We start from the raw sequence: 19,162 nt of genomic DNA, 5'->3' as shown, positions 1-19,162 counted from the left end.
GGGAGAGACCACATAGAGGGCCCTAAGAGCACATGGGGAAGGAGATATACCCTCATTGCTCCAATACTTTGCCATTTCAACTCCAGCCACAGGGTGAGAGGTCATGAGCCAGATCTGCTCAGCCTAGTTCTTCCTGAACTTCTGACCAACAAAAACTGTGAAACACAGAAATAATTGTTGTTGGGTGTGTTATTGTGCAATGAATAACTGAAATAAGAGTTTTAAAACACCGCAACTCTGATCTCCCCTTCTCAATTTAGGTGATGTAATTTTTCAGGACTTTAGTTGTGCTTTTTGTTTAGACACTACAAATCAAAATCATGCATAAAGGCAATGTATTATTATTTTATGCACATGAGGTATGCTTAGATTTGTTTATACACCTACCAAGTTCTTTGCATCCCAACTTTCCCTTCTGAAGTAACATTCTTTTTTCCTAAGATACATTCTTTAGAATTTCTTTCAGTGAAAGTCTATTGGTGATAAATACTCTCCATGTCTGTTTTTCAGAAAATGTTTTTTATTTTGAAAAATAACTTGCTGAGTATACATCTCTATGTCAATCATTTCTTCTCTCAGGACTTAGAAGGTACTTTTCCATTGCTTTCTGATTTCCATTTTTACTGTTGGAAGAAGTCTGCTTTTTAATTATCATTCTTTTGCAGGTCATTTGTCTTTTCTCAGACAGATCTGTCTTTTCCCTGGCCGTTTCTTATAGCTTCTTATCTTTAGTTTCACTAAAATGGTTTAGGTTTGCATTTTTTTAAATTTAATTGACTTTGATGCTTCATGTTTCCTATATTTATGGATTATGTTATTATTTAAGTTTAAAAGATCTCAACCTTTACCTCTATTTTATAATTTCACAATTCTACTCTAATGTAATTCTTCTCATTCTATCCTCCATGTTTTGTTATCCTGCCACCATATTTTCTATATCCTCTACTCTAGCTCACCAATTCTCCTTCGGCTAGGTCTAATCTGATGTGTTTTCATTTCAACAATCATTTTCCATCTGTAAAAGCTCTACTCAGTTCTTGCTCAAGGTTACCTAGTTAATTTTGATATTCTCTTATTGACTTACTTTTTTCTATAAAGATTTCATACTTGGGGGATCCCTGGGTGGCGCAGCGGTTTAGCGCCTGCCTTTGGCCCAGGGCACGATCCAGGAGACCCAGGATCGAATCCCATGTCGGGCTCCCGGTGCATGGAGCCTGCTTCTCCCTCTGCCTGTGTCTCTGCCTGTCTCTCTCTCTGTGTGTGTGACTATCATAAATAAATAAAAATTAAAAAAAAAAAAGATTTCATACTTGGTTATATACTGCATCTGACAATTCCAGAATATCTTCAGGCATTTGTGGATGCCAGGATGAAAAATCTGTAATTTTTCATTTGCTTTTTGTCTCTAAGGACTCTCAATGTTAGTGGTTTGTTTGCATTTCAGTTTTTGCTTATGAGCTTTTATTTGTTTGAAAGAGATATAGAGGAATTCTGAGAATTTTCCTCCAGAAGAAGTTTGTGCTTCTGTTGGAAACCAGGGGATGCTAATGACATAGGACATTAGGTCCCGTATCAGGGCTTAATATGGACACACATTTTTAGTAAGATAGGTCCTGGGCTTGGTCTTCAGCTCTTAGCATTGAGATCAGAGTTTTATATCTCCTAATTGATTCTAGTTCCCTGATTTTGTGTTTTGTAGGAGTTTTTGTTTGGGGAGAAATGTGCAGATACCCTTGTGCAGATACCAAGTGCAGATACTCTTGGAGATTCCTTAAATTTGATGAGCCCAATAATACATTTGAAAATATGTTTTATCCAAGAAAATGCATTTCAACAAGAGAGTCCTCTTGCGTAGCTCTGCTAGATATTAGTCAGAACAGTTTCTACTGGACATAGTTATATTATCTCATTTATATCTCTCAACAATCCTCAAGACAATTTTTTTTCTCACTTGACAGATGGGAGGTTAAGAAACTAACATTACATAGCCAGTAAGCAGAAGCACCCATTAGTACTGGCACCAGAATTTGAACACAAATCTGTTTAAAGCCAAACTTGTGTTCTTCACTACTGTGTAATATCGCCTCTCAGTCACAAATTTCATGAAGATCTGTATCTTTTTAGAGGCATCTCTTCTCTATCTTCTACTTGCTCTCTCTAGTTCCAGTTTTAGTATCTGCTTTTTAATTCTCTTATATCATGACAGACGTTAGACTGAATGGTTATCAGTGACTGCCAAGCCTTGATGCAAACACTGATAAGCTGCTCTGAGTTTGGAGAGAAAAGAAAAAAGAAGTCATCCAACAGAACAGATATGGAAGTTTTAGGAACACAGTCTGAGACATGAGTCATATAAAATTTTAAAGAGAAACTGCTATAATCTTCTTTAGATCAAAGGTATTTTCCTCAATGCTCAAATTATTCTTTTAAAGTACATAAATAAAATAAATAATTGTCCTCTCTGCTAAGATCACTACACTCCAAATTGCCTTTAGCAGAATCAGAGGAAATAACCATTGGATGAAGTCTCTTCCATTTGCAGAGGCAGAGATTACTCAGGCCCTATTTGATATTAAGAATCTCAACATAAATCCTGGAGTTTCGTATCAAGTCCTCCTAATTAATTAAATGTTATGCGTTACAAATTTTAAAATGTCAACTCCATCATTGATTTATACTCCATTTGTTCTGAAAATGTTTTTGTTTCCTAATTCATGTCAACTAAAAAAAAAAAGAAAAAAAAAGGGATACCTGGGTACCTGGGTAGCTCAGCAGTTGAGCATCTGCCTTCAGCTTAGGGCATGATCCCGCAGTCCCGGGATTGAGTCCTACATTCATATTCATGAATAAGTAAATGAAATCTTAGGAAAAAATGAAAATAAAAGTAAATAAAAAATTAAAAAGAGTAAATAAGTCTTCCCAGCTAAGTATTCAACTAATACTATTTAAAAATATCTGTTATTAAAAAATTCATCTTCTCATCTTAAGATCATAAATATTTTTAACTGACACCAAAAAAAAAAAAAACTCCTTTCATAAGACAATTCAAATGACATTCAAAATTTGGTTTGTAAAATTTGATTTAAAGCAGATTTTGAAATGTATATATCCACTTATTCATTCATTCCATAAACATTTAGTCTGCATGTCTTATATGCCAAACAACATGCTGCAGTCTCAAGAGCACATATGAAACATTCTTGACCTCCAACTGCTCACACCTATACTATCACCTCTAATATGCTTACATGCAAACACACACATACTCAGAATCTTGCTGCTTTTTGCTAGCGGCAGCAAATAATCACTTCCCAAGTTGGAGCTTCAAAGTTTAAAAATGAACTATTAATGTCATAACAGGACAGTTGATTAAGTTTCAGTTTTTATCTTTAACAATCATTTGCTCCAATATATACTGAACTTCTGTTATGGGCAAATGGCTCATTGAGTTTTCAACTCTTCTACTGAAAAACTCTTTTAAAACAAGCTTGGAGAACTCTCATCTCTATTTTTACACCATGCTACTGTAGAATGACTCAGGCTCAGTCAGTAAATTTTAAACATTTGTGAGTAATAGAACCCATGGAAAATCTGATAAAAAAAATATGTGCACATACAAGAAATTTTTGTATAAATTTCAGAAGTGGTTCAGGAAACCCCTAAGATCCCAATACAGACCATTCAATAGGACCACGGGAATATCTGCTTACTGTGTGTGCAACCTCAGGGTGTGATCTTTAGTCACCTCTCATTCAAGTTAGTATTCCCTGTCCCAGAGCAGATTTCAAAAAGTATTTGCTGAATGAGCACCTTGGGAACATTGTTCTTATGAAGTTCTTATGTTATCTTCCTCTTCCCCCCAAAACTTCCAAATTCTCAATTTCCACTTATATACTTTTCTAAAACTTACTTGCTCAAGACTAATTTGACAGTCTAGGCAACTCTCTCTTTTCCAGACTCTACTTTCCTAATTTTCTCTCCTCCACCTCCTATCAACTCAACTGTTACAACAACCCATTTTCCCAGAGAGTAAAAACAATGCAGGCCAGCAAAGAAACATTTCCAAGATACAGTTTCTGAGAAAGTATCCCTTGAGAAAAAGCAAAAAGATCCTTATAAGAAATACAAAGAGGTTATACCTCATTTTATCCAGGGATAAACTCATGGCAGCTCCCATACCCTACTTATACGTTAAATAATTAGAATTCAGAAGTAAGATGATTATATGGGTTACATTTCAACACTTACTCAAATTAAAAGGTGGTTAGCCTTTTTCTTACAGAAAGTCAGCTCAACTTATGAATTACTTTGACAAACAACACTGACTTCGTTATGAGGCTATATAACAACCAGAGAGCTAAATCTGCACTTTTGAGATTTTGGCAATACTTATTTAAAGCATATGCACAATATAAAATACACTGAAAGTACATACCTGGTAACAATTGAAGCTTATGCCAAAAAAATTAGATAACTTAAAAATGATCAAGGAAATAATGATGGATTTTTAAAATACCTTTTTTAAAAAAGATTTTATTTATTTATTTAGGGAGAAAGAGAGTGTGTAAGCAGGGGATGGGGCAGAGGCAGAGGGAGAGAGACTCCACACTGAACCCAGAGCCCGATGTAGAGCTTGATCTCATGACCCTGGGATCATGACCTGAGCCAAAATCAAGAATTGGATGCTCAACCGACTGAGCCACCCAGGGGCCCCAGATTTTAAAAATATTTTTAAAGGGTATTTGAACAAAAATGTTTGAAGGCCAACAGAGGCAGTATGATGATTAAGGATAACCCCATGAACAGATAGATCTTTGCGGGTACCCGCGTCCAAAACCCAGCCAAGAAAGGAAGAGAACAATAGCAATGGGTTTGAAGACTCAGTATACTCTCCTGCCATCTTAGAACAGCCTCTCTTTTCCTAGCCCATAAAAACACAATCAGAAGATAAGTGTGACTTCCTGCAAAGCCCTTTCTAACTGTGTGTTTCACCCTAAATAATGTCTGGTCTGCGTGCTGTCGAAAAGAATGCACTTATTATATTCACTGAACAATTTGTAAAGAAGGCAGATCTCATGTTACACATTCTTACTACACACACACACACACACACACAAACAAACAGGGAAACTGCTGGAGGTGATAGAGATACCTACTCAAGGTGGTAGTAGTATCATGGTGTCTGTATATGCTCAAACTTACCAAACTATATATACATTAAACATACGGGGTTTTGTAATTTAATTATACCTCAATAAAGCTGTAGTTTTTTAAAGAATTCACTCTAAACATATAGCCTAGCAAAGGCTATAGCAAAGCTCCTTGCTGAGAATTTATTTTAAATATATTGATAAACATTAATTTCTCAAAACCTTATTTTTGCTACTATAATTATGTGTGCCTCCTATATACATTTATTTTTGTTGAAAACAATAAAGCTATTGTTTTAAAAATAAATATTTACATGGATTAAATTTCTTAAATAAAAAAATGAAACTATAAATGCACTAGAAACATACAGGACAATATTTTTTCAATGGAAGGGATGTGGGTAAGGAAGATCATCCATAGAAAGAGTTGGTTTTCTTTTAAAGAAGCCATAAAGGAAAAGACTACAAATTTCATTTAATAAAACATATTACATTTTGAAAGTAAACAGTTAACACCTATAACATAAACAGTTCCTATAAATCAACAGGAAAATACTTTTTAGAAAGTATTTAAGAAGAAAAATAGCATGGGGCGTGTGGATGGCACAGTGGGTCAAGTGCCTGCCTTGGGCTCAGGTCATGATCTCAGGGTCCTAAGATAGAATCCCACATTGGGCTCCCTGCTTAGCGGTAAGTCTGCTTTTCCCTCTCCCTCTGCACCCCTCTCCACCCCTGCTCCTGCTCTGTCTCTCAAATAAATAAAATCTTAAGAAAAAGAAAAAATTGCACAAATGAACAAAAAATACAAGCAGGCAATTCACAGAGAAAATAGCCCTTGCTATTTTCAGCAAAAAAAAAAAAAATGTGTATTAAGTAAAAAATAATATATCATCTCTCACCCAACAAATTGCCAAAAATTTAAAAGATTAATAGTACATGATGTTGTTTTTAGTATTGGGAAATAGGCAGTCTTATCCTTTACAAAAGAGAAAGTAAATGGTACATTTTGGAAAGGTGATTTCACAGTATCTATCAAAATTAAAAATGGTTTGGTTGTATTTCTAGACATCTATTATATGGGAATGCTTACTTGTGAACCAAAACAAGCAATGCAGCATTGCTTATAAAGTGACACACATGAGCTAGTCACTTGGATAAGACTCCCTTAGATGACAAGTGCCTAAGCCTACAACATCTGGGTATTTCAGTGCTAATTGCTAGCTATGCAGGAGAGCATAAGGCAATGTTTGACTCCTCTTTTCACAGAGATTGAGTCATTCCCTACAATGAACAATCCTTGGAGAAACAGCCAATAGTTTACTGATGGGCTTTGTCAACTGGAGTCCAACCCCCAAAAGCTTCCACAGCAGCTGTCTAAGATCTCCAGAATTCATTTGGGAGCAAGAATTTTCCATCTGCTTTCCCAAACCTTATTGAATGCAATATAATGTAATGTAATATCATCATATGATTATACATCCCTGTATAGTCTGACAATTTTGCTATTGTCCCGCATACATATGCAGTAGATGGATCATTTCTTGTTTTTATTCTTTAACAAAACATTAATATTAGTTCAGTTCACCAATCAATGCCAATCAATGAGTTGGGACTAACGCCAATAAGTGACACAGTAGTAAGAATGAGTAAGCAAGCTCTTATATTGCTTCTATGAGCAAAACAATTGATTCTCATGTTATTTATACCATTTCTAAAGGCAAGAAACAGAATCCCAGAAGAAGCATAAAATAGTGTTTAGATTCCCACAATCCTCCTTCGTTTATTTACAATTCCCTCCTTCATCCTTCCTGCCTGTCCAGATGGTTTTCTTCTTTGTTTCTCAAACTAAATTATGTTCCCTGCCTTAAGATGTTAAATACTTCAAAGGCCTTCCTCTTTAGTTCCTCACAAACAGAAGTCATAAACTCTTACCTTTGCCGGATTATGCTGGGGTTAGCTGTCACTAAATGACTTTTAGATCCAACATCTTTAGTGTATTCACTTGACAAAGGAGGAAGATTGCATCTGGAGAAACATAACATTTTAGAATGATTTGCAAACTTTTAAATCAAGTCTGTTATCAAGACCAATAGGAATTTTACTAGATCTAGCTCAATTCACAGATAATCACTTTCATCACTCCTCCCTTTTGACAGTCATTACATGATCATCTATAACTATCTTTAAAACGCAGTCATAAAAACGAGTTCTGCTTTAGAAGAAAGAAAACGTCAACTAGAGAGTTAAGCAATCTATTAAAAAGGAGACATTAACGAGAATGAATTTATTCCATTCAAAATATTTTTGGGGTGGTAAGACAGGAAGTATTAGGCTTGAAACTAGAGCTCAGGAGGGTGTGGTACTCTAAGGACACAGGGCCTGCTGTGTTCTCTGCATACCCAGAAACCTCAAGACACAGGGAAGAATTGTATTTGCTATGGTTTTCTTTCAGTTCCCAAATTCTAAATTATAATAGTATATTCAGAGCAAACTCTGTCACCTAAATCCAACTCATGACAAGTATACAGGTTTACTACTGGTGAAACACAGTGATTTGTTATCTAAATAAATGCAGTGATTCTCCACAGTCCCAGTTCAGCCAAGGCAAAGAGTACAGGTGATGTTCTCCTGGTGACAAAAATAACTGCCCCCCCACACACACACCACCCCAGCCCTGGTTGCTTTCCTTGGCCACAATGTCTTATGAATGTTTACAATGGAAAATATGGCAACTGCAAATCCAAATCCCATGGCTTTCTGCCAGTGGAACATTAGGCAAGTTAATTCATCTGCCTGGCCTTGATTTTCTCATTATACAAAATGAGGATAATGACTTTTCCTCTCTAATGAGGTTGTTGTAAAGATTACAGTAAGAAATGTATAAAATGTCCCTACCTTGATACCTCACACATAGTAAAAACTCAGAAACATCATGTATCAGAAATATATTTATAGTTAAATATATCCTTTTTATGAAGACCCTAAATGAGTCTGTAGTTTGCATTATGTTTTCTTTTATTATTCTGTCCTAATTTCTCCTCTCCACCCCTAGCTCTAACTTGACTCCTACCACATCAGGGCATCTCTAACTCTTGACGACTTTAACAAAGTAAAATGCCATTTATTTGTAGGTAAAGAGATACAAATATTGAGGTATCTGCTATTCCCCCAACTATTAAATTTACCCTACAAATTTCCTCAGGACATGGGATTTTCCATGCACCCACTCAGCTGATCAGCTCAAGTTCCTTGATGTTATCTTGTATTTGCCCTGTGACTCCTACCACATCAGGGGATCTTGGGTGGAATTTGTCTCAGTTGATTTGGAATCTTCCTTTCATCTGCTTTATGGTAAAGAAATACTGGCTTTTCAGGCAGCTACTCACAGATTACTCAGCCAGTTGTTGACATTTGCTGGTGCTCAGTGAGAAAAACACAATGGTCATTGTAGGTGCTGGGGCGGAATCGAAGTCACAGGGCCTCATCATGAGGTGTCTATAGTCTAACAGTCATACCATATCCTGTGTGGTTTCTGAGGACCCCGTGAGGGAGTGTACTTAAGCATTACCAACCAGGCTCATCCGGCAGTGGTGCTGACTATGGTCTTGTGATTTAACTGATCTTTGCAAAGACGATGGTGACTTCCAGGATAAAACATAAGGTAAAATTTGGACATTTATGTCTTAAGGAAGCTTTGATCTTGATGGTCCTTCATAACATTCAAGAATCAAACACATTATATCAAAACTGTAACCTCTAAATACTGCTGAGGAATGCAATCAACCTTTTTGTCATTATTAATGAAATGGTCAGTTTTAATGAATAAATATTTTGTTTTTCTATGTGTTCCTTGTAAGTTGGCTTATATGTCTGAGTTCCTTCATACTTTCTATCACACAATAAAAGCTCAAGAAAAACTTCTGGATACTGATGATCAAATCCTACAACACAGGGAAATGCTAAAACAATTACAATAACATTTCATAAACACATTTCTGGGAAATAATGACACTCTATTTTGGTGTAAATATCTATCTTAAGTTCTTCAAGTGCAAATATCTGTGACATTTCCTTGTAGCTCTTTTTTTAGAAAAAGTACACTGCAATTTTAGCTCCTTGATTCCTAAGTTTATAACTACATAGGTTTACATAAACGGCAAATTTAATAAAAGATTGTTTCTAATAAGGCATAATTGTGTAAAAGTGTTTCAAACTTTGCATTATCACCTTATTGGTACAATTAACAGATATTAATGGCTAATGTGTCTTAGTAACTGTGCTCATGATCCAAAAAGATGTGATCACAGAATTGATGAGAGATGACTATTCTTTGAATTGGCACATAAAGGTGGCAGGGGAATGGGGTTGGTGAAGAGGAATCTTCAAATAGAAAAAAATCATAAAATTACTTTTAAAATGTTATGCATATCATTCATCATCAGGGAACTACATATCAAAACTACAATGAGATATGACCTCATACTGTCAGAAGGACTAAAATCAACACAAGAAACAACAGGTGTTGGTGAAGATGGAGAGAAAGGGGAACCCCCTTGCAAAGTTGGTAGAAATACAAACTAGTGCAGTCACTCTGGAAAACAGTGAGGAGGTTCCTCATAAAGTTAAAAATAGAGCTACCCTATGACCCAGCAATTATACTAACTAGGTATTTACCCCAAGAATACAAAAGCACAAATTCAAAGGGATACATGCACCCCAATGTTTATAGTAGCATTACTTATAATAGCCAAAACATGAAAACAGCCCACGTGTCCATAATTGATGAATGGATAAAGAAGTGATATGTGCGTGTGCGCTCACGCATACACACACACACACACACACACACACACACACACACACACAAAATGGAATATTACTCAGTCATCAAAAAGAATGAAATCTTGCCATTTGCAGTGACATGGATAGAGCTAGAAAGGATTGTGCTAGGTGAAATAAATCAGAGAAGGAGAAATACCATATGATTTCACTCATATGTGGAATTTAGAAGACAAAACAAATGAGCAAAGGGAAAAAGGTGGGGGGCAAACCAGGAATCAGACTCTTAACTGTAGAGAACAAACAGATGGTTGCCAGAGGGGAGGCAGGTAAGGGGATGGGTTGAATAGATGATGAAGACTGAAAGGGGCACTTGCTATGACGAGCACCAGGTGTTTGTGGAAGTGCCGAATCACTGTATTATACATCTAAAACTAGCATTACACTTTATGATAACTAACTGGAATTTAAATAAAAACTTTAACGTGTTATACATATTTAAGTATGCAAAACACACATTTGAGCATAATTCCAAGGCACCAAAATTATGTTGCCCTCACTTGTATCCCTGAGCCACCCAAATCATCTTCAGGATGCAATCATGTTACCTCTGTCTTACAGTCCTTCCAGGTAAATTTTATTTTAAATTTAATATTATTTTTAAAACAGTATTATTTTTAGAGTGTTATTTTGCATTATAGAGCAAATGTTTACCTTGAAAAACAAGAAATAGATTTTTAACATTAGAAAATGTACTTGAAAATGTCTAGGCAAAGAAAATTACAATACTGTTATATCCTAATACTGAAAAACATTTTGAACTGTAATGTAATGTATCACTATGTGCTGGTAAGGCTATCCTTCTATCTGTTCTCTCACTGTAACTCTCCATGCACCCTATAGTCTAAGAGCAGACATACTACCAGCTTTCTAATAATATGTACTCATTAAATGTTTAATTTCAAATGTATGAAACTACCTCAATTTTCTCAAGGTGCCCCCCGAAATGTGTATGAAGCAATCATTTATAAGTATATCCATAAATGGGGCAGCCCCGGTGGTGCAGCAGTTTAGTGCTGCCTGAGGCCTGGGGTGTGATCCTGGAGACCTGGAATCGAGTCCCACGTTGGGATCCCAGCATGGAGCCTGCTTCTCCCTCTGCCTGTATCTCTGCCTCTCTCTCTGTGTCTCTCATGAATAAATAAAATCTTTAAAAAAAAAAAGTATATCCAAAAATGGTCAAATGAGAATAGTTTATAAACAATTTATAACAATTACTCCCATATTGTAAACCATAAACGAGGCTTTTTAAAAATTCAAATATGTTATGAAAATGGCCCTATTCTTTGCAAGAATTCAAGATGGTGGCATATGAAGACCCTGAACTGACCTCCTTCCATTGATACACCAAATCTACGGCTATCTCTAGAATAATTCTACCTGGAAAAGACCTCAAAATAAGCTGAATAGCAACTCCACAACAAAAAGATAAAAGGGCCAAATCAAGAAAGGTAGAAGAGGCAGAGACATGGTCTCATCAAAAACCCCACTACTGGCATGGCAGGGATGGATCTCACAAATACAGATTATATCCCTAAGGAGCAAAGTATTTGATCCTCATATCATGCACCCCAACCCTTGGGACCTGCACCAGAGAGACAAGGCCCCAAAACATCTGGCTTTGAAAACTAGCATGGGGACACCTGGGTGGCTCAGTGGTTGAGCATCTGCCTTTGGCTCAGGTCATGATCACGGAGTCCTGGGACTGAGTCCTGCATCAGGCTCCCCGGAGGAAGCCTGTTTCTCCCAGTGCCTATGTCTCTGCCTCTCTCTCTCTGTGTCTCTCATGAATAAATAAACAAAATCTTGAAAGAAAGAAAGAAAGAAAGAAAGAAAGAAAGAAAGAAAGAAAGAAAGAAAGAAAGAAGAGAAAGAAAGAAAGAAGAGAAAGAAAGAAAGAAAGAAAGAAAGAAAGAAAGAAAGAAAGAAAGAAAGAAAAAGGAAACCACCATGACTTACACCTAGAAGACCCCAAAGTACTGTGAGAAGCTGAGACTTTCATCTTTAAAGGGCTCATGTGCAGGTCACTTACTCTGGGTACCTGTACAAAAACAGCAAGTTGAAAAGCACCTAGACCATATGTGAAAGAAATTAATTGGCTAATCTTAAAGCACCTGCCAGAAGGGCAGGCGTCTGCTGGAACTCTCTCCAGGAATGGAGATGCTGCTATGTGGCATTTTTGCACTCTCCTACCTTGCTGGTGCTGCTTCCCCTAGAATGGTGCTCCCATTCTCCCCTTTAAAAGATGCAAAATGCCAAACTTACCAAGTGTGTTTGCCAGTATCTCAGCACTCATTTGCCCTCCCAAAGCCTGTGGAAAGACATGCCCCAGTCTGGCACTCTCCTGTGGACCCATGTCACTAAAGCTAGCAGGTGCATTCAGAACATACAAGTGATGCCCCTTAAACATATGTCTCTGAGCCAAGGGGAACTTGTATATCTGGGCCCCACAGGTTTGAAACAATTAGAGAAACAGTTCCTGGCAGGCTACCACTCCCTGGTCAGATATAGACAGCAGACTAAGCCACACCCCCATCTTCCTATGACCATTCCTTCAAGACTGGGAGACACATTGTTTGACATTATACATAGAAACAGACACAGAGAGTAAAGAAAAATGAGGAAAAGAGATACATTCTCCAGTGGAAAGAACAAGATAAAACCCCAGGAAAATACCTTCATTAAATGGAGATAAGTAATTTACCTGATAATGTTCAAAGTAATGATCACAAAGATGCTCACCAATCTCAGGAGTATGGATGAACACAGAAAGACTTCAACAAAGGGATATAAAATACAAGAAAGTACCAGACAGAAGTCACAGAGCTGAAGAATACACTAACTAAACTGAAAAATACAGTAAAGGTGTTCAACAGAAGATGAGATTAAACAGAAGGAAGGATCAGTGACCTGAAAGACAAGACAGTGCTCATCAAAACAGAGCAACAGGAAGACCAAAAAAAAAAAAAAAAAAAAAAAAAAATTAAAGCAAAAACAAACAAAACAAATCTTAAGTGAAGACAGCTTAAGGAACCTCTGAGACAATATCAAACAGATCAACATATGCATAATAGGGGTACCAGAAGGAAAAGAGAAAAAGATAGAAAACTTATTTAAAGAAATGATTGCTGAAAACTTCCCTAACCTGGGGAAGGAGGAAACTGACATTCAGATTTAGAAAGCCCACCTAAAGAGACCCACATCAGAACACATTATAATTAAAATGTCAAAAATTAAAGATGGAACCTTACAGAATCTTAAAGCAGCAAGAGAAAAAAAAAATGTGTTACGTATAAGGGAATGCCCATAAGACTACATGCAGATTTTCAACAGAAACCTTGCAGATCAGAGGGAGTGGTAGGATGCATTCAAAGTGCTAAAGCAAAAACTGGCAATCAAGATTTTACCTGGCAAGGTCATCATTCAACTGTAGGAGACATAGTTTTCCAGACAAGCAAAAAAAGGCCACCACTAAACTGGCCTTAAAAGCAATGTTAAAGGGTCTTCTTTAAACTGAAGGGAGAGACGCCTGGGTGGCTCAGTGATTGAGCATCTGCCTTCAGCTCAGGGTATGATCCCGGGGTCCTGGGATTGAAGTCCCCTGTTGGGCTTTCCATAGGGAGCCTGCTTCTCTTTCTGCCTATGTCTCTGCCTCTCTCTCTGTGTTCCTCATGAATAAATAAATAAAATATTTAAAAAATAAGTAAGTACATAAGGGAAAGGGCACCTATTAGGAACAAGGAAACATATAAAACTAAAAATGTCACTGGTAAAGGAAATATATATAATAAAGTTATCATGAAGGTTAAAATATAAAAATAGTAAAAATAACTATAATTACAATAATTAGTTGGAGGATACACGAAATTAAAGTATGTAAAACATGACATCAAAAACAAAACATGGATGGAGGAGTAAAAATGTAGGGTTTTAGTACATGTTCAAACTTAACTTGACATCGACTTAAAATAGACTAGTGGGTATAAAAGGCTGAGACCTGTAAGCCTCATGGTAACCACAAAGCAAAAACCTAGAGGAGATACACAAAAAAATTATGAGAATGGAATCTAAACTAGGTACTGAAGAAAGACATAAAACCCTAAGGGAAGAGAGCAAAGCAAGAAGAAACAAGGAACAACTATAAAACAGCCAGAAAACAATGAACTAAATGCCAAAAGTCCATACCTTTCCATAATTACCTTAAACATAAGTGGACTAATTCTTCAATCAAAAGACATAGAGTGTCCATCAATGGATGAATAAAGAAGATGAAGTCTATATGCAATGGAATACTACTCAGTCATAAGAAAGAATGAAATCTCACTATTTGCCACAACGGAAATGGACTCTGAAGATATTATAGTAAGTGAAATAATCCACAGAGAAAGATAAATAGTGTGATTTCACTTATATGTGGAATCTAAAACACGAAACAAACAAAACAAAACAAAATTCAGAAGTGGAGAGAACAGAGTGGTGGTTCCTAGAAGGGATGGGGTGGGAGTAAGAGTAAACTAATATAATGTTATATGTTAATTATAGTTCAATTTAAAAAAAAAGAAAATGGTCTATTCTGGAAATTAAATCAGAGGCGCGTGTACACATAGCTCTAATTCTTTGAATTCTTAATCTTCACCTCTCATTATTCTATGAACATTATGCTTAATACTGTGCTGTGCACCCTAACCACGCACACTCATCAATTCTGAATTGTTGATTTTATAGAATGCAAATTTAGTCTTGTTTATTTGCAAAAAGTGAATATAACTCCTTAAAAGCTTAGGCTTGGTCTTTGACATGTTAAGTTTAAAATATGCATCTTCCTAAATATAGTGACACACACATATACCCCTGAGGAATAATATAAAAATATGTTTATTTTACTGCCTCCTGACAGACTATATTAAGACCTCCTGAAATCACTTAAGTTCCCTGAATCTGTGAGTATAATAACTACTCCTCCTTGTTCCTTACAGTGTTTTGGGAAAGAGCAAATAAACATACTTGAGAGCAAGCTGAAAATATAAACTAGACTACGTGAACTGTTACAATGACATAGTATTCATATAATCACAGATAGAACCAGTTTCTACAAAGGAAAGGCTTGAGGAATTTTCTGCTCCCACTCCCTTATATGCTGAGACCCAGCAAGGGTAAAATGACATGCCATAGGTCACAGTGCTAGTTTGTGACAAGGGCTGTCCCCTTCCCTCTGTGTTGTTCACTGGCCCCTCAGACTCTACGTAATACCAGTATATTGGAGTGGGTGACTGAATTTGGCCGGGGGCCTTTGCTCTTTTCATCTATCTAAACTCTCCAGGTGATTGTGGCCACTTCCATAGCTAAAATATCTCCCCATCCTCATCTCACTGCACTGTGGCAGCACTTGGTGTCTTTCCAACATTAGAGCCTCAGAGAGACTCTTCCTGTGTTCAGACTGAAGTGGAGATAGGATTCACACTCCACATACCACTTCTCAGAAGTTCCTTGATCCCTCACCATCTGTCTTTGAATTACCCCTATCAGAGCACTAGCACATCTCCAGGTTCTACAAGCAAGACACAATTATTTAACATACCATTTCTATACTCAGCTAACACCTAATACCTAACAGGAGCTCAATAAACATATTGACTTATTGATTTACTTACAAGAACTACATTTTTATTTTCTACATTTTCCTATCGTTTATATTGCAATAATAACAATTGTAATGGAGAGGAAAACACATCCCTACACTGGAAAAACCATGGCAGGGCACTTCCTTGAAGGAAAGATACAAAAAGACCTCTCCACTCTCTACAGGCTTCACCAGTGAGATAAAAAGTCTTTTAAGAAGCCCAACTCCCATTCTCTGAGTGGGAACTTGGCCCTCCCCCAAGTATATGGCTTCCACTGAAACACTGTCAACTAGTGTCTTCACCCTTGCCTGCTCCACTGAGCTCAAAACTCAGAGGTGGCTTAGTGTTCTCTTAGCCATATTGGACCATTTCTTAACTATTCTCTATTTGTCCTTAAAAATGATCACAAAATCCAAATCCCATGCTGCCACCCCCTTCCCTGGCTCAGCTTTCTGCCTCTGTGTTGCTGCAGGCCTTAGCCTTCCGACTCTGGAGCCTATGGCACCTGGGTCATGGTCATTCCCATGTCAGTGAGACTTTGGGGCCCACCTGAAAGAATCCTCCACAACATAGCTTCAAAGCTCCTATGCTTCTTCAATTACAAATCTCTTCTTTTTCTGCCACAGATTGGTCATCCCCTCAACAAACTGAGTTCTGAAATCATACACTCCAGTGGGCCACACTTTGACATTAGTTCTTATTATCCCATCTGTCCCATCACCCACTCCCTCCAGGTTCTGAATGACCCTGTTCTTTGACCCTATTGATATCTTTCCTCTCTTGTTTATGCCTCTCAGTGCCCACTTCCTATATAGGTCAGACTTCAAGGTATGTCACCCTACGCTCTCTCTAGCCAGGATCCTCCATGATGTCACTCAGCTCCTTCTTTCCCTCTCACCTGGACAACCCCAAACCCATGTCAATCCAATCATTTGCTATCTTCACTTCGGGTCAAAATCACTCAACAGTGCAGGCTGGTGCCACTACAGGTATATGGTCTCTACCCCTGACTGGATGCATCTTAGCAGTTTTTTATACATCCCTGCAGAAGCGTCCTGTTATCCCCTCCAAGTGACAGACATCTCACCCCTCTGCTCAGTACCTTAACCAAGCTTCCTTGCTGCTCAAAAGTTATGGCCCCTTCCTCCTCCCAGCCATACACAGATCAGATCTATCTTCAAATCCCACTTGCTACGCCAAAATGCTTTTGTGAAAAACAAAAAAGTAAAGGGTGTAGAGTGAAATGAATAAGTGAAAATATTTGTTTATAGACAATTTTCAAATCTAAAACAAAATCTAAGTGTTTCTGCTTTGGGGTCTCCCCATGATGCCTGAGCCCTTGGCTTTGTACTTTCTTGGAGCATTTCCCTCGCTCCCGGGGCCCTCTCCTAAATTCACTTGTATGTGAATGAACTTGAAGGGAAGCTAAAGAGCAGTTACAATTGATTAATCACAAGTGACTAGTTTTGAAAGGCCCCAGGGCTTGTGGGAGGGGGTGGGGAAGAGGAGAGAAGGCAGAGGCCGCGCGGTGGGTGCTCTCTCTTACCGCATGACAAAATTTGCTTCATCTATTTGACGGCCACAGCCACTCTTCTTCAGAATCCCACCATTTCCCACCACCGCGCATTTCTTCAAGGGCAGCTGGAATGGGGTTGCCTAGCAACAGAAAACAAGGCGGGTTTTCACTGCAGAGAACACACAACCGCTCACAAAATCATTGTTTATAGCAGACCCGTTGGAGGAATTTGATTGAAGACTGGGCAGACCAAAAGAGCATGGAGAAAGGAAGATGCCAAGAAGTTTGTAAGGAATAAGTTGGCCTGTTCCTTTGAAACTAAAAAAAAGAAATAATAAATAAAATAAAATAAAATAATAAAAAATAAAATAATAAAAAATAAAATAAAATAAAATAAAATAAAATAAAATAAAATAAATAAAATAAAATAAAATAAAATAAAATAAAATAAAATAAAAATTAATTCCCTGAAGTGTATTTAAATATAACATATATTGTATCAAATTGACCGTGTACATTATAGAGAGTGGCTGCTAGGGCAAAGAGGAAAAATCCATACTAAACATAGGATTAGTTCTCAAGGCATTCAACTGGGAACAAGCACCAATGAGTTCTATCCCCCATCTGAATGCAATTTCACTCATTCATACAATCTGCAATTCACTTGACAAATGTGGCTGTTTCCTATGCTAAGGGTTGGGGGGGTAGGGTAAAATACAAAAAGATACAAAAAGTCACAGGCCTGAGGACTCCCCACTGAGGTTGTGGGGAGACTGTGAACACAGACACTTATACAACAGACTCTAAAGCAAAGGTCGTAGAGGATGTATGCTCTAAGTGCTGCGGAGAATCCCACACAAGAAGACAGGGCAGATTTCTGCCAAGCCAACTCAGGGAAAGCTTTCTCATTCGAGATGAATCTTAAAGGATGAATAGGATTTTGCCGGGGCAGAGAACACAGTATAAACAAAGGCGCAAAGTACGCTGAAAGCAAATGCTGTGTTTATGAGAAAATGTACACTCCGGGTGGGTCTGTCTAGAACTCAGGAGGTGCTACAGGGCAAGTGACTTGTGCAAGCCAGACAGCATGTGACTTTCTTTCTGCAAACATTGAACTGGACTGCAAAGAAAATGTTCAGTGTACCTGAGTGTTCCCTGGAGTGCTATTTATAGTACCCAGGACTCTCAAAACCTACCAATTGCCCCTGAAAGTGAAATGTGTCATTCAGTGTCTTTTAGCTGGCTCAGCAAGAACCACCAGGTATGGGATCTCCCACTAGCTCAAACAATGCCTATTGGCGGCAGTTCTTTGGGGAAAGACCTTACATCTACAGAACTGGTACATAAAATAACTATTCTGATACTAAGTAGGCCATTCTGCATGAATTTGAAGCAAGTATGGATTATACCAACAGAATAAATGGAATACATGAGTATATACTGTAAGGGCTTCATGGAGGCACAAAGAAATTAAACCAGAAAAATAAAATTCCAAGAGTCTGTGAGGGGCAGCCCCTGTGGCTCAGCAGTTTGGCACCACCTTCAGCCCAGGGTGTGATCCTGGAGACCGGGGATCAAGTCCCACGTCAGGCTCCCTGCATGGAGCCTGCTTCTCCCTCTGCCTGTGTCTCTGCCTCTCTCTCTCTGAATGTGTCTCTCATGAATGGATAAGTAAAATCTTTAAAATAAATAAATAAATAAATAAAGAGTGTGAGATCACTAGTAGCTGAGGTAGGCACTTAATGCAGCACAAGAAAAATTTTTACGTCCTCTATTTCTAGTATGTAAAAGGAACACCTGGTGCTATGAAAGTATAGTTAATAAAGTTACAGTACTTAAACTATAAAGTCGAAGTGTTTGCCAGTAGACAATTAGGAATTCCCTGCATGGGGGCACTTGGGTGGCTCAGTGGTTGAGCATATGCCTTTGGCTCAGGTCATGATCCTGGGGTCTCAGAATTAAGTCCTACATCAGGCTCCCTGTGAGGAGCCTGCTTCTCCATTTGCCTGTGTCTCTGCCTCTCTCTCTCTCTCTCT

At 37.8% G+C, this 19,162-nt stretch overlaps 1 protein-coding gene across 2 annotated transcripts in view; it reads right to left on the bottom strand.

Annotated features, from left to right (window-relative positions):
• The window catches only part of ST8SIA1 (ST8 alpha-N-acetyl-neuraminide alpha-2,8-sialyltransferase 1), a 151,009-nt gene that overhangs the window by 48,608 nt on the left and 83,239 nt on the right, over positions 1-19,162 (bottom strand). For both annotated transcript variants that reach the window (XR_013364160.1, XM_077870789.1), the window contains exons 3-4: positions 17,157-17,266; positions 7,083-7,175 (exon numbers count right to left, since the gene is read on the bottom strand). Coding sequence is in view for 1 of the 2 variants with exons in the window: in XM_077870789.1 (XP_077726915.1) it covers positions 7,083-7,175; positions 17,157-17,266 (203 nt within the window). In the remaining variant the exon portion in view is untranslated. The remainder of the gene's footprint in view (positions 1-7,082; positions 7,176-17,156; positions 17,267-19,162) is intronic.

Source organism: Canis aureus, chromosome 25 (genome assembly GCF_053574225.1).
Source record: "Canis aureus isolate CA01 chromosome 25, VMU_Caureus_v.1.0, whole genome shotgun sequence".
NCBI lineage: Eukaryota > Metazoa > Chordata > Mammalia > Carnivora > Canidae > Canis > Canis aureus.
This window is presented reverse-complemented; position numbering and strand designations above follow the sequence as displayed.